General features: G+C 41.1%; 1 protein-coding gene and 1 long non-coding RNA gene across 3 annotated transcripts in view; one reads left to right on the top strand and one right to left on the bottom strand.

Annotated features, from left to right (window-relative positions):
- Positions 1-8,811, top strand: part of LOC143823487 (uncharacterized) — a 156,227-nt gene extending 147,416 nt beyond the window's left edge. For both annotated transcript variants that reach the window (XR_013226490.1, XR_013226491.1), the window contains 3 exons: positions 3,756-3,852; positions 6,156-6,316; positions 8,263-8,811. This is a non-coding gene — a long non-coding RNA (uncharacterized LOC143823487). The remainder of the gene's footprint in view (positions 1-3,755; positions 3,853-6,155; positions 6,317-8,262) is intronic.
- The window catches only part of TPO (thyroid peroxidase), a 105,763-nt gene extending 79,459 nt beyond the window's left edge, over positions 1-26,304 (bottom strand). Inside the window, exons 1-7 of the mRNA XM_077309852.1 lie at positions 26,201-26,304; positions 24,427-24,520; positions 22,376-22,460; positions 11,463-11,632; positions 8,387-8,519; positions 4,963-5,092; positions 1,115-1,321 (exon numbers count right to left, since the gene is read on the bottom strand). Coding sequence (XP_077165967.1) covers positions 1,115-1,321; positions 4,963-5,092; positions 8,387-8,519; positions 11,463-11,632; positions 22,376-22,460; positions 24,427-24,520 — 819 coding nt within the window. The 5' untranslated portion in view covers positions 26,201-26,304. The remainder of the gene's footprint in view (positions 1-1,114; positions 1,322-4,962; positions 5,093-8,386; positions 8,520-11,462; positions 11,633-22,375; positions 22,461-24,426; positions 24,521-26,200) is intronic.
- Between the last annotated feature and the right edge of the window lie 264 nt (positions 26,305-26,568).

Genomic DNA, 26,568 nt, shown 5'->3' with positions numbered 1-26,568 from the left:
AAATTCCCAAGTAATAGGGAACAAAAAATATCACTCCCAGACTTCTGAATGAATACAGAAGGGAATGCTGTCATGTGTTCTGGTGTCCATATTGATAATTGCCCCAAATACCATTGCCATTAGCTTTTGCAGCCAAAATTAAATGTTCCTATGTAAATTCTGCTTCTCATACCTTATTAGATCTCTATAGTATCTCTTAAGAGCGAAGAATCCTCTCAAAACAATTATGATATTATTACTCCTTAGTTCCCTATGTTGTTGCTATAGTTATGTTTTGATAAGCCTGTACTCTTTGTCAAACCATATGCCTGAAACCTTGGGGGCCAGAGGCCTTACAAAAGGAGCGCTATTAAGTGTAATTTTAGAGAACAAGACTTGAAAAGGTACAATAGCCTGTACAGGAAAGAGAGAAGGCTCTTAGCTACATTAGACCCAAGTAATGTTCTTCTTAACACTTTTGGGGAGATTATCATTTCTAGGGCCAGGTGAGCAACATTGTCATTCCAGTAGATTCAATGTAGAGATTTTTCATTCTGGGATACACAGTCTTGCTGGATTACAGAGTTGGAAGTGAGGATCATTTCTATGCAGTACAATAGGGAAATTATCACTGCACCCTAAGGATGAAACTGCCCAGAAGTTAGCCAGTGATCTGAGATCAGGAGAAACAAAATAATCAATAACACCAGCTCCCTTGACCCTTAAGATGGTATAAGTTTGCTTAGATTAATTTTCTGGGAGGCATTTAAAATTATCACCCTATCTTTTGATGACCAACAAAACCTACAGGGACTAAGGAAATTTTCATTGTTAGTACCATACAGTTTTTGGATTAAATGATCATTGTTGGCCCCTATTTTTGCATTAAAATAACCTGTTAAGAGGCAAAAACGATTTGGAAAGTTGCTTTTATTAGCCATTTCACCTAACAAGGCCCAGCTTTCATTCTAGTCATATGAAGTTGCAAGTGGTATATACACTATGAATCCAATTATAGAATGGGACCCCTGTGCTATAATAATTTCAGAATCATGGCTGGGCAATAGAAACTAGACCCATTAGCCTTCCTTTTGATGCACCCTGAAAGAAAATGAAATAGCTAGGAAAATTGTACCTGTATTGGAAAGCATGGACTTTGGTTTTCGCATGTCTTCCGACAGTCTACTTCTCCAACTAAGGAAGGTTGATTTGTACTCTGAGGTGTAAAAACAAGGTCATGATCTATGTATTGCCCCCATGCAATGAAAATGTCAGAATGTAGCTCATCTTCTGTAACAGCCTCATTAGACGCCTCAATAATTTTTCTTGTTACTTCACGCACCTGGGAAACAAAAAAGCGAGTTCAGTTGCCATGAATCATACGGTTTACTTCTCATAAATGATAGAACAGCCTAAGTGAGCTAAAGCAGCAATGCAGTTCATTGCTTTTGCCAGAATGGCTAATGTTGTAAACCTGTTCTATACAGATCTGTCTTTCTGTTGGTGGGCTTACTTTTAATGTTTTGACAGCCTGGCATTTTTGTTCTGAAACTGGGAATCAATACGTTAAAGTTGTTCAAATATATACTGATGGATTTTCTGTACAGTTATAACATGAGAAGCTTATTGCTAATTCTCTTAAGGCAAAAACAAATGGCAATACTATGAGGTAATCACTTTAAAAGTCAAATCTTAAATCACTAATCAGGTAGAATGACACTAAAGCCCATGTAGTTTATTTGTTAGCGTATTGGACTAGAATTTTTATTACCCAGGTTCAAATTCCAAGCATTTTTACATGGTTACCTTAGCCCGGTTACTCTCTTTCAGCTTCTCATTGAGAGCTGATGCCAAACAGGTAAAATAGAATATGGGAGAATGATATTTAGTTTACAGCTGGATCAAAATAGTCAAACAGAAAAATCACATTTTAACAGGCCATTACAGTGTAAGTAGACACATATCTTTTGACGCCTAAATACCACCTGTTGAACTGTCTAAAAATATTTATTATATTGGGGTCTTTGTTGGTCCGTTTAGTATTTGATCAAAATGCTTACATGCACCTATTGAGCCTTCGGGGAGGGCGGAATATAAATCTAAATAAATAAAATAAAAATAAATAAAATATTGCTGAAGAACTCCAGGAAAGAAAATCTTATCAATCTGATTTTAGAAGCTATGAAATAAATGAAACCATCAAGACTTTGATTCATGTCTCCTGCCACATATGTGAGAACAGTGATCCAATAGCATAAAGACTTCTTTAACGCTGCATTGGTTGCTGGTTGAAATTCTAGATCAAATTCAAGGTATTGGTTCTAACCCTTAAGGCAGTACATGGCCTACGTACCTAAGAGACTGCCTCTCCCAATAAATCAAATAAATAATACTAATAATAAATTTTTAGAAGAAGAGCTGATTATTTGGACCTTGTTTTTCACTACCTCAGGAAGTCTCAAAGTGGCTTATAACCACCTACCCTTCCTCTCCTCACAGTAGAAACCCTGTAAGATAGGTGGGGCTGAGAGAGTGCTAAGAACTGTGTCTAGTCCAAGGCCAGCCAGCTGGCTGGATGTGGAGCAGTGGGAAATGAAGCCTAGTTCCCCAAATTAGAGGCCACCAATCTTAGCCACTATATCACGCTGGCCATTGAACTTTGACGTATTCCAATATTTGTATTATTCAGTCTACACTCCAGATAGGTTCTGACCAGTTAAAAAGCAAGCTTACTTCATACCTCTGTACAACTGTCTACAGAATGTAATATCTGTCAACATTCCCAAGACAGGTAGGAAGGAGAAATTGTATGATTTAGCTCCTAGTTCTTGCAGAGAGAACAGCAGCATTTTAAAAAGGATAGCTAACACAGCATCCTGGAGTATTTTGCTTTCGGAGATAATGAGAAAGAATGCCAGGTGACAAAATAAGAATAAAATACTCATATCTGAGTGCAATTCAAAGTTATGTGTTGGGTATTTATTAATTCAGGAACCTGTAAGGCTTTGTTCTTTAAACTTTCCATACCCAGGACTCACTGAGCATGGGATCCACTGTGCTGCAAGTAGTGAAAGGAAGTCATGTAGCAGAGATATGTGACAAGAGGGAGAACCAGAGTTATGACCAAAAAACCCCGAAGCTAGAACTGTGAGTAGAAGGCCCAAGAATCAGTGTGGGAAAGTGATGTTCCAAAAGAAGAGTACTGTAGGAAGGAACAAGACAACAGTAAGAACTGTGGGGGAGTCCTCTTCAACTACTGAGTTGTCACTCGTTTGTTGTCATACTGAAGGCTTGCACACAAAGAGAGGCAGGAGAAGTAGCCATCTTACTCTCAATGGATGTATAGTTCGCAGCAAGTTCTAACAAAAGCCAGCAACAAAAGCCAGTTAGGAACGGCGGCTTCTAATCTGGTGAACTAGGTTTGATTCTCCACTCCTCCACATGCAGCCAGCCCTGACAGAGCTGTTCTGCTGAGGTGTTTGTTGTGGGGAGAGGTTGAACCCATACAATGGTTATGACCAGCTATGGGCCTGTTAAACTTCTTACCCTGTTAGAATGTTATTTTCTCTGTTTATTGTTATTATTATTGTTACCTTTCATTTGTTATAATCACTGAGCTTGATGTATTGTTCTTGTTTATGTTCTATGTAAACCGCCCTGAGCCTTTGGGAGGGCGGTATACAAATGTAATAAAATAAAATAAAAATAAGCTGCTTTGAGAGTCCTTTGGGCAGTGAAAAACAGGGTAGAAAAACTAACTTCTTCTTTTTTTATAGGGACCTGTAACCCAGTAGTTGTGGCATTGTCTCCCATCTGAGGACCTTGATCCACTGGGTTGAAGACTATTGCCACAGTAGAAAAGAAGGATCTCGGGTATGTTGTCCATTTCTGAGAAGCTGGAAGGATTGTCTTACTATATTGTGGGTGGCTAGCAGTAGATCCCATTGACACAAATGGATTGCTGTAACACTTGTAATAGTAGAGTTTTATTCCACTACATGAAGACGACTATTATAGCATAATATGATTCATTTTATATTAGCTATATGCTTCAAGTTCTGAGTAATAAAATATTTGTTTTAAATGCTTTCTAATTAATAACAGTTCTAATATTCTGTATTGTAATATTAATATATTACTTTGCTTTTATATACATTATTATGTTTAAGAGGAAGAAGTACTAATTTAAATAATAAAGAAACCTGGGAATTGAGAAAACATGGCTACAAATAAAGCAGCAGCTGATTCTGAGCTTTCTCCTTTCTAGAGCAGGGGTAGTCAACCTGTGGTCCTCCAGATGTTCATGGACTACAATTCCCATGAGAATTTGCTGGCAGGGGCTCATGGAAATTGTAGTCCATGAACATCTGGAGGACCACAGGTTGACTACTCCTGTTCTAGAGCACCTCGGAATGAATAGGGTAGAATCTTCCTTCACCCCAGACAATCAAACATAGATCAGTGGAAATCCTTTAACAGGGTCACCCAGTTTATCCAGGTCATGGCAGAATGCTGAGGGATAGATATACTGTCTGCTTCAGGATAATATCTTTCTCATGCTGGTCAACTCCTTCTCTCAAGGTGACAGCATATGTTTCCCCTCCCCCTCAGTCTTCATAGCAACTCTGTAAGTTAGGTTAGGCTGAGAGATAGTGTGGTAGATCCAACCAACCTTCAAGGAGCCTAAGACGACTACCTCCAACTTAAGTGTCTCTTCCTCCAGAGGAGAAGCCATTTCAGTTGAGGGAAGCATTCAAACTTGACTCAGTGGAGTAGAAAGATAGGGGTAGGATCCACTTTAGTGACTAGCCCACTGTCACCAAATGATGAGTTGAGATTTGAACCTGGTCTCCTCACTCTAGCCATCACACTAGACCAGGCATTTCATATTCTCCATGCCCTCTATCTTCAAACAGGCCCTGTCACCTAGTTGCAGAACCATTGGATTCATACAAATTTGTAAACAATTCCAAATGCTCTAACCGATGGCAATGGAAATCCATTATATAAGAAACCTGAATTCCATCCTTTGGGTTGACTTAGTCCGTCTTCATAAGCTGGAGGAAGCCATCTAGCCAGAGCCGTGTTGGAAGCTCCCCATCTAGGATGTTCCCTTGCAAATAATTTTGGGGAAAAAATGAGCTTATAAAATAATAATTACAAAAGATCAGTAGACAAGTATTTAGAACTTTATAACTAGAAATTCCTTCAGTAACATATTCATGCAAAAAAAAACAACTTATCCTCAAAGTGAAGTTTAACAAGAAATATATTTACTGGAAAACTTTAGATCTTGAAATTGTGATTCTCAGTATTGTCAGCCTTTGGAATATGTCAGGACCATACACTTTCAATCAAGAAAAAAAAATCTATGCCAAATGAAAACTTCAAGCAAAGAAATCAAGTTCTTTCTTTCCATATTCCTAATTGACTGAGGAACTTTCACTTGCAAAGGAAAGTAAATTAACTTCTTTGCACCCCTGACTTGCATGAAATTAATCAGCTAGAACAGGTCCACTGCTATAGCAGAGCTCTCCAGCATGTTTTTTTTTTAAATCCACCCTCTCCTTCGGGAGGAGAAGGCAGTAGACTGATCAAGCTGATAATTCCTCTTGACAGGGGGACAATTTCTGGAGTTCGCAGTGCGAACTTCTTTTTGCTTTCATACTAGCATCTCTGTTTTGTGGAGGCCACAGTGGAGGATCAGTTATTGATGCTAAACTTATACCCAACTGCAAGTAACAATTAAGGCTTGCCTGGCTGAGGCCAAGTTTTAAAGAAATATCTCTGTGCAGTTGGCAACAGCTCTATTTCAAGCTCGGAGCTTAGCTTAGTAGCACAACACAGAAATAAGATGAGGCCAAAAACATGGGTCAGGCTACAGGTGGGGGAGAGAATGAACAAAGCAGACTATGAAAAGGGAAGTTGAAGGAAGCCCTCTAAGACAGTGGTTCTCGACCTTCCTAATACCACGAATCTTTAATACCCCATGTCGTGGTGACCCCCAGCCATAAAATTATGCAAGCGTTTGTTCACAGAAATTAAACCGAAACTGACCAATGGCATGAAGATCCATTGTTCATGATTGCATATAAATTGCTTCTATTCCGGGGTTTCTCAGTTCAGTTCTGCCTCTTGTCCCTCCATGCCGATCTTGCTCTTTTCCACTGTTCCAGACAGATGAACGCTCTATCTCAATGTACCTTGCAAGGCTGTTGTGTGGATGGCATCCTCCCCAGCCAAGCTGCTTGCCCTGCTGCGACCCCTGTGAAAGGGTTGTTTGATCCCCAAAGTGGTCCTGAACCCCAGGATGAGAACCACTGCTCTAAGAAAAAAGGTAACCTCAAAACTTGGCTGATGCAGGTACTGAAATGTCGGAACGATATACAATATGTCTTGTGTAAAACTTGTGCAATGCTTGTACGCATGTCAAGGATATTATATAAATAAGCAGTAATGAGATTATGATATGCATGCATATGTAATTACAAATAATTATTCAAAGGATATAAAAGAAAAACCTGATGTCAGTTAAATATATTTCTAGCCCGAGTGCTAGGCATTCCCTTTTATTATTCAAATAAAATTGTCTACCCTCAAAACCTATTTGTTGTGTACGGAATGCCAAGCAAGTGAGCCCCCAATTTTGTGTCACAACAGGATCCTTTTGAGGGGGGGTATAAGTAATACGCTGAATGGAAAGAGCTAGGAGAAGAACAAGATGTAGGCCTAATAAATCCTGAATAGAAAATCCCTGGTAGGCTAATCTTAGCCCCTTTGCAGTTCTAAAAGATGGCTGGATCTAATCACAGTAGTCATTAGTAGTAATAATAGCTCCACATATTATTGGACGACAGAAAACTCAAAAAAGGCCTGATGGTAGTCTGGTATATAGATGTGTATCTAAGTGCTCGAGAAGTCTAAATGGTCAGAGAAAGAGTGGATCTGAATGGTGGTAGGGAAACGCTTGCATTTCTGTGGACACTAAACAGAGAACTGTTATTTTATTAACACCTCATTATTAATACAGAATGCCGAAGGGCTCAATTTGAAAAGCTATGTGGGACAGTAATATAGTTAATTAACTGCAATAATTCACACTTGAAGGTTGACATACGCCTCAATAAAGCATTCAAATTAGTTACAGTTGATTCGTCTTTATTGAAATAGCATAAAATCCTGCACATAGTGCTATCTCATTCAATTAAAAGTAATGATATGTTAATTTAACAGCTTAAACAGTGATTTTCCTCCTGATTGCCTTAACATTTAAACAGATCACTGGAATGTGGGCATAAAACACCTCACTCTGGGTTTTTTGAAGGGAATTTGCTATGGACAAAGGACGTGCATTGCATCATAGAGAGTATAGCCTTAATTCAGGACTGCAGATGCTCATACTGAGCTTACTAAGCACAATGGCTTTGCCATTAATGTTAACAGGATACATAGAACTCTGATCAAATCTGTACATCTTTGAGCAAATTAGTGACTCACATGTGCAAGAGTCTTGTATTCATGTAGGACTACACCACAGTCTCTCCACTGAGATATATTCCAGAGAGATACCCTTGGGCATAAATATCAGTTGTTCATTGTCTTAATGAAAAATGTACCTCTGTGTTTGCTTGATCTACCTCTGTATTCATACCAGATTACCAAATTTGGTATGCTTCTAATTGAGATCTCTCAAACTCAGAGTTGAACAATGAGCAGGTGTATGGAAAAATAGATTTCGAGGCAATCTCAGTCCCATAGTAGTTTACATAAAACCAAACATTTCCTCCTAACGTCAAATAATCACCACAGCTCTAGCTAGGGTTGCCAGGCTCCCCCTGGCCACCAGCAAGGATTGGGAAACTCCTGGAGATTTGGGGATGGAGACTGTAACAAAGACTTCAGTGGTTACAGTACCAGTGTCACTGTGCACCCGGCCGCGCACCCCCCCCCCCCGCTGTTGGGCGCTGGCTGCGGTGGCCTGGAGCGGCCGATTCGGACGCCGCCACGTACAACCCGAGAATCTACCCTCCAAAGCATCCATTCTCTATAGGGGAACCAATCTCTGTAGTCTGGAGAAGAGAGGTAATGCTGAGTTGCAAAAGCAGAAAAGGGGGGGGGGAGGGCAGAACCATGGTAGCTGCATGCACTTAATCTAATTTATTCTATCCCATATTCCCACTTACATTTCCACTCACTATAATATATAGGGAGCAAAGTGATAAGAGTTGCATAAACATTTGCACAAGTGGAACTGAGTCCATTTATGTTTCTGCTTTTCAATAGATGGATCCAAGCCAAAGTGAAAAAATCAAATGACACACTGGGAAAGGAGGAGATCCATTCTGAAATCAAGAGTGTCCCATTCAAAGTGAAAGAACTGGCACAAATGTATATTTATAAGACCTACCTGTTGTTGCATACACCAGTGATGTGTCTGTATTTATGGGTCATACAGTTTGGGGGGCATTTTGGTGGCAGTATATATGGTAGGCATCCCGTTATATTGGCTATCTTACTGAGCACATCAGTGGATAACAGATCTGGAAATTAAGTGTAGACATTCACTGGTTTTTTGCAGTAGATGACCAGTGCTGAATCACATCAGAGACGCTACAGCTTAGTATGGAACATTTGCCTGACTTCATTGTTGTTCCTAGCTTATACATATCAAACTAATTTTAATTTATTCTTATGTGTTAAAAGATGGGAACGTATTTATACATAGATGTATATACACGATGATGATGATGATGTCATTGTTCAGGCATATATGACTCTTGCCGATTCTATAGGAAAGTTTCCACCATGTGTCTGTCAATGACTGCTTCTTTTAGTTGGTTGATGATCATTCCTGTATCGGCTTTGATTGTGTCTAGCCAGCGGATCCTTTGGCAACCACATTTCCTTTTGCCGCTGACCATGCCAAGCATTAATCATTTTCTAACGAGTGTGTGTGTGTAGTGTGTGTGTGTGTGTGTATATATATATATATATATATATATATATATATGTATGTATGTATGTATGTATGTATGTATGTATGTATGTATGTATGTATGTATGTATGTATGTATGTATGTATATATATATATATATATGTATATATATATATATATGTGTGTGTGTGTGTATGTGTGTGTATGTGTGTGTATGTGTGTGTATGTATATATATATATATATATATATATATATATATATATATATATATATACACACACACACACATAAAATATAAATTTAATATTCAGAAACGTAATACTTGATCTAAAGCAGTGGCCCCCAACCTTTTTGAGGCTGGGGACCAGCGGCAGCAGGGAAGGCAATTGCCCGGCTGCGCATGCTGTGCATGAGCGGCCGCGCATGCACCATGCACAGCTGAAATCGCGCATGCGCTGCACTTTCACAATGCGTGTGTGCAGACCTACTTTCCTCTCCCCCCCTCCCACAGTAAGAAGCTTCCCGGGCCTGGGAAGTTTTTTACTGCGGGGGGGGGGCGGGGAGAGGGAGCCGTGGCCCGGTGCCAGTGCCTTCGCGGCCCACCACGCAGCCTGGTGGTTGGGGACCACTAATCTAAAGGAGAACCACATAGGGTCAGTACTGCTGGCTTTATCCATTACGGTCCTATGCCTTTCCATAAGCAGGTTTGGGGAAAGTTGCACGGTGCTTTTGGGGACTAATTTTCTTCCCCAAAGCAAGGGTGACAGGAGGAACTTACAATGAATTAAAACCATTATTACTATCACTAAACATTATAAAGTTGACCTTGCATGCAGCCAACTCACTCTCTACCTGATTGGCCTTCCCTTGAGGTATGCCTCCAATAGGGAGAGAGCACTCTGCCAATGAGGGCCAATCAGGTCAAATTGTGTGCAGACAGTCAGGAAAAGCCTCTACCCTGGGAATGTTTACTCATGAGTGAGGGCCAATCAGTTAAAATTGCATTCTACCAATGAGGGCCATCAGGTCAATTTGCAAGCAGACAGCCAGGAAAAGCCTCTATCCTGGGAATGTTTACTCATGAGTGAGGGCCAATCAGTTCAAATTGCACTCTGCCAATGAGGGCCAATCAGGTCAAATTGCATGTAGACAGCCAGGAAAAGCCTCTACCCTGGGAATGTTTACTCATGAGTACATCATGGCTCCTGACCTGTGAATGTTTACTCATTAGTAAGTCATGATCCTCAACCAGGATAGTTTAGCTCCAATCAGGAAGCCCGTCAGCCCTAGTAGTTTAGCTCTAATCAGGAGGCAGCTTTCAACCAGGAAAGGCTAATAAGTGATTAGCTCTCTCACTCCAACTTCCTGCCACTTTCAGAAGTTTGCTGTGTGGAAGACGAACTAGCCTCAGAGCATGCCCTGCTACCAGTAAGTTGCCTTGACCTCTTTCACTTTGAAGGAGGGGAGCAAGCTTCCTCCTGGTGCAGCTTTTGTGTGGTTTCGGGGGGGGAGGCTGTGAAAGGTCCAGAAACACTCCCCTGCCAGCCGTCTGGGACACAGCGCAGCCTCTGCCCCGGGAATGTTTACTCATGAGTAAGACCCAATAATTTCAAATTGGAGTTCTCTCTCCAAAACAGCCATTCTTCCTTGGGGAGCTGCTCTTTATAGTCCAATTCCAGGAGATTTCCAGGCCACAGCTGGAAGTTGGCGACCCCTGAGTCAGGAATGTTCTTTAAGGTCTGGAGGCTGGGCCTCAAGAGTCCAAGGGTGGGCAAGAACTTTTGCCATGTAGCCAGTCCCCAGGAAGGCCACAGTGCAGGTGTGCAGCCTAGCACCCATTGTATTCCTGGGTACAACGGGCTTTGCCTCTAGTACTTAGATAAAATAATAAATTTGAATGAGTAAATGTTAATGCTGCTGTTCTTACGAGTATAAGAAAACTGGGGTGAGTTTTCTGGTCAAAGAGCTGATGCAGGGATGGCTACAACTGTGCCAGCTGATATCATTGGACCTTACCTGTTCATAACTTATATTTACATTTCCCTTTTTTCCTATGGACCACAATGTTACATAGAATGACTATAGAAGTCCAAAGTAAATCTTCCATCCAGTCACTGCCCACTCCCAAATAAATTTCAGCAAGTTTGCTACGTTGTATGCCCGATCATGGCCTGAGCCCTATTTGAATGGACAGTTGACTGTATAGAAAATATCATCTGTTGCTGCATATCTCGAGGAATAGAGAATAAAGTACATACTGAACAAAAGGATACTTTAAAAATTCATGTGGGAAACTAAACTGGTTGATTTCACATGTGGACACAGATTCTATTCAGAAATCTCTCCTCCTGAAGCACAAATAGAGTTTTCTAAGATCTTTTTAAGCAGCTTAAACATGCGTTGTGACTCTGAGGTCTAGATATCAATTTAACTCCTACCTGCAGCAAAATAACAATAACACAAAGTCAATAATGATTTAATCCAAGAGAGGCAGAGCCAGCAAGCATCCACAGGGAACCCTTGTGAATATCTGCTTGTGTATTTACCGCTTGGAAGCAATGATCGTTTACGCTTCTGGTGAAGTTTTTCTTTTAAAACTTGTATTGACGCTTCCATTTTTTCGGCTGCTTGAGAGACAGCTTGAGTCTCTTGTTCCGGGTGTCTGGAGAAAGCCAGGAGCTGTGCAGGAGTCATTGTTCTGCTCCTTTGAAGATGTCTATGAAAAAAGACAGAAAGATTTGTGGTTTTATATATTTAAAAAAATTGAATGTTGATATCTGTTAAGGATTTGGATGGGTGCGGGGAAGATTACACATGTAAAATTATAATTATTTTCTCTGCCTAGACATGTTTCTCTATCAGAATTCAGCCGAACCCGTAAAGTACATTAATGGCGTATGGTTCTTTGGCAACTCTTCAAGAATACGAGTTAGATGAGATCCAGGCAGATTATTTGCTGACTGGTTCCATTAGTCCCCGACTAAATGTCGTATCCCATAACCCCCAGTGTAGACCTTTTTATTACTCAGGGATCCCTCCTTGCTTTTCCATCAAACGAGATGATTTGGTCCCTTTCTCTATTTTACTAATTTTCTTGATGTTATAGAATCATAGAGTTGGAAGGGGCCATACAGGCCATCTAGTCCAACCCCCTGCTCAACGCAGGATCAGCCCTAAGCTGATCCTAACCATGTTCCTAACCATGAGTCCTTTCAATAGTAAAGGCATGTTGTAGAAGATGAGGGTAGTTATAGATATAATCTTTAGACATTAGGGAGCACAAGAAGTCCTTCAAAAATTATCTAAGGATTCTGATTTATTTTTCTCCAAAGATGCACAGTTTTGCTAAAGGCACTAAATGCTATAAGCCCACTGGGACTTACAAGTTTCCTTGTGGGTGACAAATGAAGTCATCAGGAAAGCAGAAGTCACATTCGCTTGCAAATTCCCCCTCCCACATAGTGTTATGAGCAACCTCCCATTGTTCAAGCCATGGCTAAGAGAACTAATTAAAATCCCTGACAGTTGCTGCATAGGTATTTGATATTGCACTAGACTGAAACCTCAGGAGGTGATTTGACATTGACTATGAAACTTTGCACTAAACTCACAATCAATCTTAAAATATGAAGTCTTGCTTTAATTCTGTAATTGCATGTGCATTTTTTAGATTGATTAATTATGCCATGTGTGGAGAAATGCCTTCCACTCGAGAATTCACCTTGATATTTAAGCATTGGGGGCTGTGCTCTACACAGAACTCAGGACATTTAATTAGGGTTGCCAGCTCTGGGCTGGGAAATAACTGGAGATTTAGGCGATGGAGCCTGAAGAGGGGCACGGCTTGGAGAGAAGAGGGACTACAATTGGTTTAAACTACAAGTACAACGATATATGCTAGATATCAGGAAAAAAATGTTCACAGTCAGAGTAGTTCAGCAGTGGAATAGGCTGCCTAAGGTGAGCTCCCCCTCACTGGCAGTCTTCAAGCAAAGGTTAGATACACACTTTTCTTGGATGCTTTAGGATGCTTTGGGCTGATCCTGCGTTGAGCAGGGGGTTGGACTAGATGGCCTGTGTGGCCCCTTCCAACTCTATGATTCTGTGATTCTATAATGCCATAAAGTCTACATTCCAAAGCAGACAGTTTCTCCAGCTGCACTATGACACCTGGAGATTAGTTATAATAGCTGGTGGTATCCAGCTACCACCTGGAAATTGGCTACCATAGCTTTAATACTGGTGAAATACTGTCCAAAGGAAAGCTGTAGGCATCAAGAGATCAAGAGAACCCTTCACTGCTTAATTACATCGGGGTGGATCTGGCCCAAGGGAAACAAAATGTTTACCATGAAACAGCAAAGCCAGAATTTCACGCCTAGGGACAGAGACTAGGGAAACCAAACACTAAACTGGATCTCTTCCTTTTGGATCAGGGTAAACGAACAAGCCAGAGAAAGGAAGGGAGATTATAAATTCTGAGGCAACACCAGAGAAACTCTTTTCCATTCTGCATGCATCTTTAGCTTGCTAAACCATGAAGTGATAGATTTTACACAAGCACTTGATCTGTCTGTGTGTGGAGTGACAATGGGGAGACGCCCCTCGCCCCTAAACTAGAGAACAGAGGTAATAGAGGACTTTATAACTGTTGTAACTTCAAGATCCTATCCTTATAACAACATTGTTTGGATACATCTCGAGTTTGGGTTAGAACAGGGATAGTTAACCTGTGTTCCTCCCAATGTTCACGGACTACAATTCCCATGAGCCCCTGTCAGCAAATGCTGGCAGGGGCTCATGGGAATTGTAGTCCGTGAACATTGGGAGGAACACAGGTTGATTACCCCTGGGTTAGAAGACTGTGTTTTTATAAGCTTGCTCGGTCTGATGCTTGTACTAATCATGTGAGCACTTTTTATTTATTACATGTTAATGATTTCTGTGCCCATAATACACACGATTCTGCCATTCCCCACATTAACTAGTACAAGTGAAATGGGAGATGTGGCAGATCCATGCAGCCTTTCAATGGAAACACAGTGAAGAGTGCCAGAAGCACTAATTCATCTAGCATGAGTTACTTTTGAAGACTAGTTGGTGGCAGCAGATGATGCCCAGCGAGAAGTAGGATAAATCCTCTGTAAGCAAGGAACGAAGGACAGGCAGTACATTGTCAGCTAGTGACCTGGGGTGCCTGCAGAACTCTCAGAGCTCCCAGAAGAACGTCTAGATCAGCATGCAGTGTTGCTCAAAGTTAGATCCTTATCTCTTCTGTCCATGATTTTCAGCATCACATCACTATATGAACTTTCATTTCCAGAATGAAGCCTTCAGACGAATAGCATACATGGAATGGTAGTATGGGATTAGATATGGCAGAAGCACAATAGTTTTTAGGATTGCCGGTGGATCACCAATGATCAGTTCTGCAGACCATGTTTAGAAGTTCCCAGCATATCTCTGAGTTTGTTTATGCTCCTGAAAAACATTCTGGAGCAGAACTGTTTTGCATACAGCTAAGCTGATACATTTCATTAATTTGTTCTCGTCTTGATGGCCATAGAGTGATAGCAATGTTTACTGACATTCTGAAATAGCAGTTTCTTCTTTGGGGCATATAAATCGATTTTATGCTTCTTTGAATACCATATGGTCCCCTTTGTGTTCTCACCAGGACACAAATAGACACCAGCATTAGACTGGGTGACAGAATCTGAAGTGACAGCATCTGGAGAGATTTTGCAGAATTATTCAGCCTTTGTGGAACTGTACTGGCATTTCATAAGTACACTATGAGAAGTGGGGAAACCTGATATGCTATTCACAAAATCCTAAAATGAGAAAAACTGTATGGATTATTATGTCTACTGGCTTCAATATAACTGAAGTTATTCATGATGATATTCCACCAAAAGCAAGGAGACTATCTTGGTCATGACTAATTGTTCCATTGGTTGCAGTTAGGGATAGCTATGAACTGGTTCAAAATCCCAAATTCCTCACAAATTTGAGTGATTTGTGCCTTCCCCCACCCAAGACTGAAGTTTCTGGAGGCCCCCTACCCCAAGCATTTCTTGGACCTTTTGTCTGGTTACATTCACAATTCAGGCCATTTAAACTTAGAAGACGGGCATGGCAGTCTGCAAATCAGCTGTTGGGTTTAAATGCCTCAGCTTCGTTTCTCCCTTCAAAATGGAGGGAAGCAGAAGAACCCTTTTGGATTGCTGAAATGGAGCGAAATGGCCTCACAACATGGCAGGTGCTCCTGTCCACTGTAAGACTAAAATGTCTGGCAGCCATTTCAGTGCTCTATTTTGCTTCCTTCCCTTTGGAAGGGAGAAAAATAAAAAAGAGGGTTAAATGGCTACCAGTAGACACATCAAGCTGTTAGGTTTAAAGGGCTGACAGCCATTTCAGAACTCCATTTTTCTCCCTCCAACTTGGAAGCAGGAGGGAGAGAAATGGCTTACAACCATTTCAGCCTGAGAGCAGAGTAGGCATGCCTTTGAGGCTGAAATGGCTTGCTTACTTGTAAGCCGGGAGAAACTAAGGAGATCAGGTTGAGGGGCTTGGGAATGTTCAGCCTGGAGAAAAGGAGGTTGAGAGGGGACATGATAGCCCTCTTTATTTGAAAGGTTGTTACTTGGAGGAGGGCAGGATGCTGTTTCCGTTGGCTGCACAGGAAAGGACACGCAGTAATGGGTTTAAACTACAAGTACAACGATATAGGCTAGATATCAGGAAAAAGTAGTCAAAGTAGTTCAGCAGTGGAATAGGCTGCCTAAGGAGGTGGTGAGCTCCCCTTCACTGGCAGTCTTCAAGCAAAGGTTGGATACACACTTTTCTTGGATGCTTTAGGATGCTTAGGGCTGATCCTGCGTTGAGCAGGGGGTTGGACTAGATTGCCTGTATGGCCCCTTCCAACTCTATGATTCTATGATTCAGTGAACCCAGCAGGTTTGTTTCAGGGTTTCCGGTTCATGTGGGTTTGATTTGGGAGCACTCCAAACCAAACCAGAATTTACTGGTTCATGCCCATCCCTAATTGCAGTCACAGCAACAACTGACAATTTATCTACAAATTACATATTATAATTATTATCTAATCTTTAAAAAATCTATCTAATCTACTAAAATCAAAATCCTCCTGCATCTATTTATGAGCATCGTATTTGCAGTCTTCCAAATTTTGGCATTGAAAATTGATTTATGTTTCACATTCTGCTCCTTGTCTTCCTCTAGAGAGCTTCCCACCACTATCCCATTTGCAGGTTGATCATAGACTTGTTTACTCGGAATCCAAATCCCATTAAGGTCAATCGACCTCACTTCCAAGTAAGATCAACCTTAATGTTGCTTAGTTTCATTGAGTTTTCACTTTAAAAGAATTTGTTGCATTAAGAAGGAGATGACTGTGTAAGATTGATGCACAGGTGTCAAAAATACTATGAAAATTTTATTACAGGAGTCTGCAAGATTGATCTTAATGATATTAACTGCTATATTTAGCTCTGAAAATTAGAAGGAATTTCTCAACTGGTAAAATTGGTTGTTCATTTTGGATCTTTTGTTTACCTTCAATAATTAGTAACATACTTCACTTATGGAAGTGAAGTAAGTTTTATTTTAAAGCTTTAATTTACAATAGCTATATCTTATATGTACATTTCTCCTCTAACATTCTATGACAGCATAAGGCTAATCAGGAGGCTCCATAGCTGAGTAGTAGTATACTGTTTTTAACATCGAATGTCCCAAGTTCAGTATCTTGCATTGCTATTTAAAGTGATCTAAAGAAAGAGTCCTAGAAAAGTTTCTACCTAAAACGCTGGAAAGCTGAAATAAGAGCAGAGACTGACAATGAAGGGACTGTGGTAGAAAATCCCTGGTACCATCAGGAAAAGGAAGGAGTAAAAGTCCAGTCTCCAGCTAGGACCATGAAAAGTGGCTGCCAGTCAAAGGCCCATTCAGTACACATTGGATAATGCACTTTTGCAGCGGGATAATCTACTTCTAAAGTGCATTGAAAGTGCATTATACAATGTGTGTACAATGGGCCCACATATAAAATGCAACACTAGAAATCCAGTTCTCTGGCACGTCTTAAGGCAGCTACATATACTTATCTAGATCTGAGTTCTGATAGTATACAGTAACTTCATACAGACAGTTTAAAGTCATAGTAGAAGAGCCAAGCAAGTGTTTGATGGTGGAATCTTGAAAGGCTTAGAAGAATGTAACTTTGCTTAAGTCTGCTCTGATCTCTCAAACTCAACATGAATTATGGGAAAGATGTACTTTATAGCCAAATGTCTAGCAACAAGACAGAGACTTTGAATAGGTAAGCGAACATGATGTTTATAACTCTTCCTGTGTGGATTGCTAATGAGCTCAAGCAACCAGCATACTTCCTGGGGTCCGGGTAACTGTGATTGGCGTCTTTTCCATTTAATAAGCTTTCTCGTTTCATATGCATGGCAGAAGGTTTTCTACTTCTTTGTCTTCGAACCATGCACCAGAAGTTGCTGAATAAGTCTCCTTGAAAAGCTGATAGACCACTGAAATTTAGGCATCTTTACTAGAAGTCTACCATGCCATCAAACAGTAAAGTGACACAATGTGTGGATACTCAAAGCAGTTCCACAGGGCCAGACCAAGGAAGAAATGGAATTTCAGAATCTCCCAGGCTTACATGAAAATAAAGTGTTTCCCCATTCAAAAGTAGAAGAATGACCCCATTCCCACGAGACTGAAGGCTGCTTACTTGTATGTGAAATTCTTTGGCCCAAGCAGAGAGAACCTTGAAAACTTTTGAAAAAATATTATCTCTCTGCTTTCCAAATGTGTACACGGTTTGGAGTCTGCTTCCAAAGAAGAAAGTTAGCCTGATGCACAAAACTTCCCAACTCCCTTCTCCAGCCAATGGAAAATGTGAGGAGATTGACCTATTCAATTTCACCCTCTTCTGAGATAGAAAGTCTCAGGTCCAGGCAGACAGCCCCCCACCCCCCAATTTTTCTAAACAGCAGGAGTGATGTTTCAATCCCTTGTCTCAACCCCCTGCTGGTAAAGTGTGTTTGGGGGAGCCAGCCCCTAAGAGTATGTTGCTGAAGGCAGCAGAGATGAGAAATAATTTAGCAAGCATCATTTTACTTCCACCACACCTAAGAAACCAGGCTCAACCAGGAATTTTGTAAAGCTCCAAAATTTTACAAAAGCACTTAATCTCGAAGGGAAAAGGTACAGCATTTCGTTTTTATGCGCCTCCACTTTTTATGTTTCAAAAGCTAGTACACTTAACTAGATCTGTCAAATGAATTTTATTTGCTGCTATTCAAAAGCTATAGCAATATGTGCTCAGTGTACAAACATGCTATAGTATTTTATGAGTATAAATACTGAATAAAATCTTGCAAATCTGTTAGACTTGAATCGGATCCTAACGGTAATACATTACTTCAAGAAAATTGATAGGCTTGCTGCACTAAACTAAAAATCCTTGAATTCAAAAATCCTGGTTTCATCATGTTGGAATCTTGATCTAACCATTTTGGCCACCATCCAACATGTTTTCACCTACTGTCCTATGAAACATGCTTAAGATGTTCAGCATTTATTGTTGTTTATTTCAGATGCTTCCATTTTTACTTTTTGTAGTAAACTACCAGCATTCTCACGTTACCTGGGAGGGGGGCAATCATTTTCATTGCTGGAATCAAAACATAGAAAAGGACAATACTTTTCTGCCAAAATACATCAGTTCCCATAATTGAGGCAAAAATGACTACCAAATTTTTGGGGCCTCAATACTTAAAAATTGCCTTATCCTATATATGCTTGTCCTCAAACTTAGATCATTTACAAAGGCATCTCTTTGTGTACCTCCATCTTCAAAAGTGTAATGGGTCTGAGGAGGGAGAGCCAGGGCCATCCTGCACCTGGAAAATATAGTGAAAGGCTGACGTCATATTTTTGGCATTTTACACAATGTTGTCAGCATCCAGTGTCCCAACAGCAAACCGGCAGCTACATCCTCCATTTTAAAGCACTAGCCATGTAGTGTGAGTGAGAGAAGAGCAACCAGCAAACACACGTTAAGGAACGTTATGGAGGCAAAGTAGCACTATCTCCGCCTCCAGTGCCTGCCTTTGCACCCACCTCCCTCTTCCTTCTCCCAGGGATGGGGCTTTTTAAAAAAGCAAACTGCCTGGAGCAACGAATGTGCGTTAAATCGCCCAGGCAGTGCAAAAACATGTTTTTTCCCCTACCAGTTAACACACAAAGCATGCCACTCTAAACCCACCCACCCCCCAAAAAAATTGGGAACAAGGTTACATTTCTAAAGCTTCAAGGCTCAGAATTAAAAAAGGGGTGGCAATAAAGTAAGTAACGCAAGAAGGTGACAGAGGAAAGTAAAACAGCCAGGAGCTGAGGAATGGCCAGAAGCATGTGTTTTTTTTTTAGCGTTAAGCTGGTGTAACACTATTTTTTTCAATGTGCAGAATGGTACCCAGAATGGTGTACTGGTTACGCAGAGCAGACTTTAATCTGGAGAACCAGGTTTGGTTGCCCTCTCCTTCACATGAAGCCTGCACAGTGACCTTAGGCCAGTCACTATTCTGTCAAAAGGTGCCTCTTGTGGGGAGAAGAAGGGAAAGCTGCTTGGAGATGCCTTAGGGTAGAGAAAAGTAGGAATACAATCCTACATCCACCCACCGACCCACCCACCCATTAATCCATCCACTGTCTGATCTTATCTCCGGACACTTTTTTTTCTTTAAGCACATCCAGGCATTTACTGGGGTGATTGCATCCTTCCCTTTTATAGTAGAACTAGGGACCAAGCCTGTTGTACTTGTAAATACAACGGGCGCTAGGTGTGCTTTTGGGGCTGGCCTTTCCCCCCGAACCCAGAAGCACATCTGCGGCCTCCTCGAAGGCTGGACTCTGAGGCATTGTATGATTTTGAAGTCCCACCTCCAAAACTCCAGGAATATTTCCAACCCAGGGATAGCCAACCACCAGGTGGGGCCTGGAGAGCTCCTGGAATTACAGCTCACCTGCAGAGTATAAAGATCAGATCCCCAGGCAGAAAGGGCTACTTTGGAAAGGGTTGTGGTAAAGAGGAAACATTTAAGGCCTCCCACACAGGTTGTTGTTGAATTGAAAGACTTGAGGCCTACTGCACAGGGTTGTTGTGAAGATGACACAGGAGACAAAAGAACCTCCACAACAGCATACAGTTTTATCTGCAGAACAATGCTGTGCAGTGGCCTCAAATCTGCAGAGAAATGCAAAGAAGAAATACACATGGCTTGGCTGTGTCTAGCTCCCGGCCAGAGCAGTATTTTAAGTGAGAAGGGGCTTTTCTGTGGCCTCTCTGTCTGCCGTTTGGCAAAAGGAGAAATTCTCCCCCTCAAAAGGAATGCCCACCCCCATGCCCTGAGGCTCCCCTGCGTTGCTCTTGGAAACACCTTAGTGAGGGGCTAATAAAGGTTCCTTTGCAGCAGGCCTGAAGGGGGGGAGGGGGAGCACTCTGCAGCCTCCTGCCAGCTCTGTCAGTGTTCTGAGGCAATTTGCAGTTGGACTTGACAGTTACGACAGCCTTGGAGTGAAAAGGGCTGGCACAGCCTGTCAAAGCCTCTGTTCTCTTTCCCTTTGGCAGCCCTACTTGATCTCCTCTCCCTGTGGTGGTCAGGAGCAGACTGGCAGCCATTTCTCCAGATTGCCCCTTGCTGGGATGAGCGGGAAGATGGAACTCTGGTCTGTCCTGGTGATAGCCCAATTGGAAGGCGCTTTGTGCATTCCGATTGACCCCTCACCTAACTGGCTGGAATTCTTGTCAGTCTGGGCAAGGGGCTAATCAGCGCCTTTCACTATCCTGGACTGGCCCCACCCCTTTCTCCTACCACTTAGGCCTTTACCAATTATTTATACCGCTTCCAGTGGTTTACAGATATTTTTATTCTATGTACTCTATTTTAGGAACCATTAAACTTGGCTCTCCATCCCACTCTGAGCTTCCACAATTGAGTGCAGAACACTTTCTGTTTCAAAGGGGGAGGGGGAATAGAGGAAGACCTGAGTTCAAATCGATCTGAATTCAGCAGAATCCACAACAGAATAAACAAGATAAATGCAGAATCAGCCCAGATGCAAAAGCACATTTAAATGCATTATCCAGAGTGTGCAGAATGGGCCCAGGTCTACTAGTAGAAGAATCATTCAAGGAGTAGCTTGTACAAGACAAAGGTAATATAAAGACAGGAACAAGAAAGCATACCACTGTGCTTTCATAGAAGGCACTCAGTCATCCCTACAAAAATTATAAAATCTATTATCCAAATTGCAAGGTCTGTTAAGGAAACCCTGCATTTACCTATGGATCGGCATTCAAGGTCAAATTAAGGTCACCAATGGTTGCAGCTTTGTTTAGTCCACAAAAGTTCTTCTAGGACTTAGTTCATTAAATCAGCAAACATAACCCTGAAATATTGCATGATGAACGATTGAGAATTTCCCAATATGAGCTGGATGAGAAAATGCCTCTTCAACCCAGGAGTGCTTTTTTATTCTCAAGGGCAGTACTGAACTCATTTATATTGTGCTGCTGTTTCTTCAGTTATTTGTAAGCTAAACATTTGGATTTTCACAGTAATGTGAACATTGTAACTTTCTGGAGATCAAATCTGCTATTGTACACTTTTTCTTCCTTGATTTGTTTTCTTTTCAGTATTTACACTCCCCCCCCCCAAAAAAAACCCTCTAACTTATATTCATGTCCAGAATTCTCAAAGTCTGTTAAAGCAAGGAAAAGAAGAAAATGAAAGAAGTATTGAAGCCTCCACAATATTAACAAAAGTTTAGAAAATACTTTTCAAGTTATCCAATGAATGATATGGGAAGTATATTGTGATTGCTCAGACCCACTACTAAATGGGTCAAATCAGTTGAGGAGGCAATTAAAATAGTCTACGAAGAGTAAAGTTGGAGTGGAGTTAAATATCAGAACTATGCTAACTAGATGTCACCTAGGGAGTAAGACAAGCAGATTTCAGCTGGTGGCCACATGACCTTCTATGCCAGTGGTTCTCAACTGTCCTGATGCCGGGACCCCTACAACAGGGGCAGTGGTGGTGCATGTGCATGCGCTGTTGCCACTCCTGATTGCCGCAGCACTCGTCATGGTGCTGGTCTCCTCCACGCAGCCTTGGTGAGCTCTGGTCCTTACTGCATTGATTCCATTTTGGAACCATGACTAAGTAATCCAGACCTCAAGTATGCAGAGAGACTTTTAGATCAACAGAATTGCAGACCTATTTCTAGCAGATTCCCCCCCCCCCCGCATAATTTGTTTCTTTCCATGCAGTCTACCAAAATGACTATAGACAATGGAGTTCAGTGAAGCTGCACCTGCAAGAACCCACCGGATGCACATCTCTGCTCCTTTTTTTACCTTTCAGGTATTTTACATGCTTCCTCATCTGTTACAGTCGCTGCTTCCAGGATAGTTCGGATAATTCCATGCTTTCTTGTTTTCCCTGTGCATAAAAATGAAAGAGTAAACAGAATCACAGCATAACTCGGTACAATATCCTAAGCACAATGCTAACGGAATCATAGTGTGCCTGCAGCTGACATAGAGCCAAATATTCTTGTTAGTCGTTTGTATGATGTACCCTCTAAAATTTGAGAACTTCATCTGAAAACGAAGCTTCTTTTTCTTCCTCTTCAATGTAACCCAAATGGAATCATTGCAATTCATCCCTCTCAGGCACTCCAAAGGACGCTGAAATGAATGGGTTTAAATGAAACCACTAAACCTTTATTGGATTGCGTATCCAATAGTTACAATAGGAATGAACCCAGATATCTTGCTGAGCATATTAATTATGGGAGACTACATATCAACACTTTCCTCAGCTAATAAGATATTTAATTCCATGTGTGAAATAAAAGTGGGACAGGTGGTAGGAGTTCTTTTTATATCATTTATGGGGCCTCCAATAGCTGCAAATACTAATACAGGAAAGATGACTGTGAGACATCAGTTAAAAAAAGGTAAAGGTATCCCCTGTGCAAGCACCTGGTCATGTCTGACCCTTGGGGTGATGCCCTCCAGCATTTTCATGACAGACTCAATATGGGGTGGTTTGCCAGTGCCTTCCCCAGTCATTACCGTTTACCCCCCAGCAAGCTGGGTACTCATTTTACCGACCTCGGAAGGATGGAAGGCTGAGTCAACCTTGAGCCGGCTGCTGGGATTGAACTCCCAGCCTCATGGGCAGAGCTTTCAGACTGCATGTCTGCTGCCTTACCACTCTGCGCCACAAGAGGCTCATTGAGAGACACCAGTTATGGAAGACTTAAGCATAAGAGGGTTTTTGGTACAAGAGAGACTTGGACTTTATGGCAGGAGAATTGCCCAAATAATACAGTATTCTAACCCATAATGTTTTGTTCTATGGGCAGGAAAAGAAATTTTAGAGGTTTTCATGGCCACTATTGAAAGAGGCATCCTATTTATTATTATATATTAGATTTTTATCCCACCATTCACAACACACAGTCTCGTGGTGGATTACAAGATAAAACACCATATAAAACACGTAGCTCCCCATTAAAACCCCCATTAAAACACATTACATCAAATCAATCTCAGGTGGCAAAACTATTATCCCCTCCTCCCAACTTGTGAGGCTGCTATTCGATGCACCTGGGAGACTTTCTCTAGCCCAAGATGATTCAGAATATGGTGGAAGTATCTTCCAGGGGAAGGAGGCATCTGATTGTCCATGCCCTGGCCTCAACCATAGATCTGGCAAAAGAGCCGTATCTTGCAGGCCCTGCAGAATGCCGAAAGTTCCCACAGGGCCCTCCACCAGGTAGGGGCCAGAACCGAAAAGGCCCTGCCCCTGGTTGAGGCCAGGCAAAATTTCCTGGGGCTTGGAACGACCAGTAAGTTGGTGCCCACAGAGCATATAGCCCGGTGGGGGGTGTAGGGCAACAGGTAGTCCTTCAGATATGTGGGTCCCAAACTGCAAAGGGTATACAGCTAGGTCTACACCTGCTTCTTCCCCATCCAGTGAAAACCATATGTTATGAGATAGTACCAGATTTGTGAGTTTCTCATTCACCCCACCCATCAATAGCAGCCAAAGAATGGAGGTGGATCTGGAAAATTCATAGCATGATTATGTGACACTGCCCAAGAAGTTTCTCCATACTCTGTGCAATAGGCAACCACAGGGGGTGGTTCTGGTTGTAGCTGGGGAGTTACACCACAATTAGGATTCTCATCATGTTCAGCTTTCCTAAGGTATGAGAACCAAAACTTCATGAGACTTAAAGTACAACCGCCAAAATGCTAAATGGAAACAAAATGCCTCCTTCAGACTGGAAAATTCTTCTTCTTGGAGAATATGCCAGCTACTCCATTCTTAGTGGCATTTTGGTCCCAGTGTTACAGAATATGTGGGGATAAAGATTGTTTTATTTTTTACTTACTGAATAAGTCATTTCTGCTCTTCGGAACAAAAGAAAGAAAAATACCCACGCTGGCCATTGTTATTGAAATTACGAAGAAAATGAATACTCTCATCTGAAAAAATAATGAAAACACTAGACTGAATGAATGTTAGGATTACAGTCCATAAAAGCAGCACACAATATGCATCTAAGTTGTTTTTCCAGCTCTGTAAAATGTGATCCTCTTTCAGTCTCTTTAAATATTCAAATAATCAGAAGATTAACACTTTCTTTTCTATTTCTGTAGAAAGTCAGATCAAATGAAGTCAAGATGAATAGAAATGTTTGCAGAGGATTTCATTAGTGTGTGTGTGTGGGGGGGGGGGGCGGGGGGGATGGCATCCTATGAACTCCTGTAACAAAGGACTTTTGGACAGCCAAATTTTAAATAAGACAAGTCCTGCTTTCAAACAAAGAACTTTAAATCATGGCTTGCTTATTTGTTTCTTTTAAAGACACTTGGAAAACTTTTAAGTTTAGAGTTTTGTTACACATGTGCACATTTATTGTGCCTGAACTCTCTTATTATCAATAGGGCTGTTCTGGAGCAGGAAAATTGTGGCTTTTCCCTTCAAAGAAAAATCCATGTTAACATAGTCTATAAGTAAGCATCACTTACAAAATGGACATTAATCCTTAAAACACAGGCTTGGATCTATTGAATTCTTCCCACTATACTGTATCCTGTGATTCCTTTTCACCACATATTTCTTCTTCAACAAAGTCTTTCCTCCATTGGGAAAGGTCATTCTCCAATGGAGGAAGTATTTTTGCTATTGAAGGAAGATGGAAGCACTGTTCATAAATTACAGTGAATGCACATACAATCCTGTTTATATCTTTCAGTGTATGTATGCACATACATCCTGAATGCATGTGAACACTGGTTTCTGTAAACAACCAATGTGCATTCACTTTACAAATGAAACTGGGGGCCAATATATGACTGTGTGTGGTTTCAATCACACCTTTACCTGTCCATGTGCAGAATGTAGCATGAGAATTCCTCAACATATGTATAGAGAAAAATCAAGCATACAGTGTACATGGATTGTACCTGCATTCAATGTAATTTGTAAATCCTCCTGTGTACAATGTGCGTTTAATTGTTCATTGTATGAACATTGATTAATTCTCATAATACAGTCAACTCATGTACGGTACAGGTGAACATATGATACAAACCCCACATTTTTCCAGATGTTAAACTCTGATTTCATCCATAAACTGAACATATGTTGGCTCTTTCTTACAAACAAATACAGAACATAGAGGCAGGATGCATGGAGGCTCATTGTGTTATGCGAACAGGGCTTTAGTAGAAGACAGTCGTAAGATCCAATCCACATGCTTCCGAAACAAAGCTAGAGACTATGTTCATAATATGATGACTATAGCATTCCAGACTGAATTGCATGTGAGAGGCCATTACAAAATTAGGGTTGCATTATCAAATTGCTTCGTATGCAGTATTTTCCCATGGAAATAGTACCATTTTTCCAGCTGTTTAGCCAATGACATAGTAACAAGGAGGCACTCATAAGCCACCTCTAAGAATCTGTAAACTCAGTTACAACCTCCAGACAAACAATCCTGTTTGCTTACTTAATTATAAATATAGAACCATAAAACCCATAAATCATCTCGGAAAACCCCCATGTATGAAAGTGGGGGGTAACACCCCTTCTTAGTATTTGTTACAAGTAAAAGATATAGACTTTCAGACATTCAAAACATTTTTTTTTAATCTAACCTTTTTATTTGCTGAGGTTATCTTCCAAACTTCTGTTGTTCTGGCACAACTCTTATGAAAACCGTGAAGTGCTTTCCAAGGCTCCAGTCTTCAGTATAAACTTGTTCTCTGCATGAATACATTTTCAAGGTTAAGGAAACAGAGTGAGCTGAAGCATCATTTTGGACCATGCCTCTTTTGTACATTTGCAAAGCATTTCAACACCGGCTTTTTGTGTTCTGATAATATGACTGTATTTTCCCTCTGATACTGCATGGTGAATCTAGCTTCCATTCACCACTCTATAGCAACCAAAGACCAAGTTTTCAGTCAAATGTATATAAAACCAAACATTGTTTCATTCCCTACCACACAACAGCTATATCAGA

This window comes from Paroedura picta, chromosome 1, assembly GCF_049243985.1.
Source record: "Paroedura picta isolate Pp20150507F chromosome 1, Ppicta_v3.0, whole genome shotgun sequence".
In the NCBI taxonomy this organism is placed as follows: Eukaryota; Metazoa; Chordata; class Lepidosauria; order Squamata; family Gekkonidae; genus Paroedura; species Paroedura picta.
The sequence above is the reverse complement of the archived record's forward strand: the minus strand, read 5'-3'. Positions and strand labels throughout refer to the sequence as shown.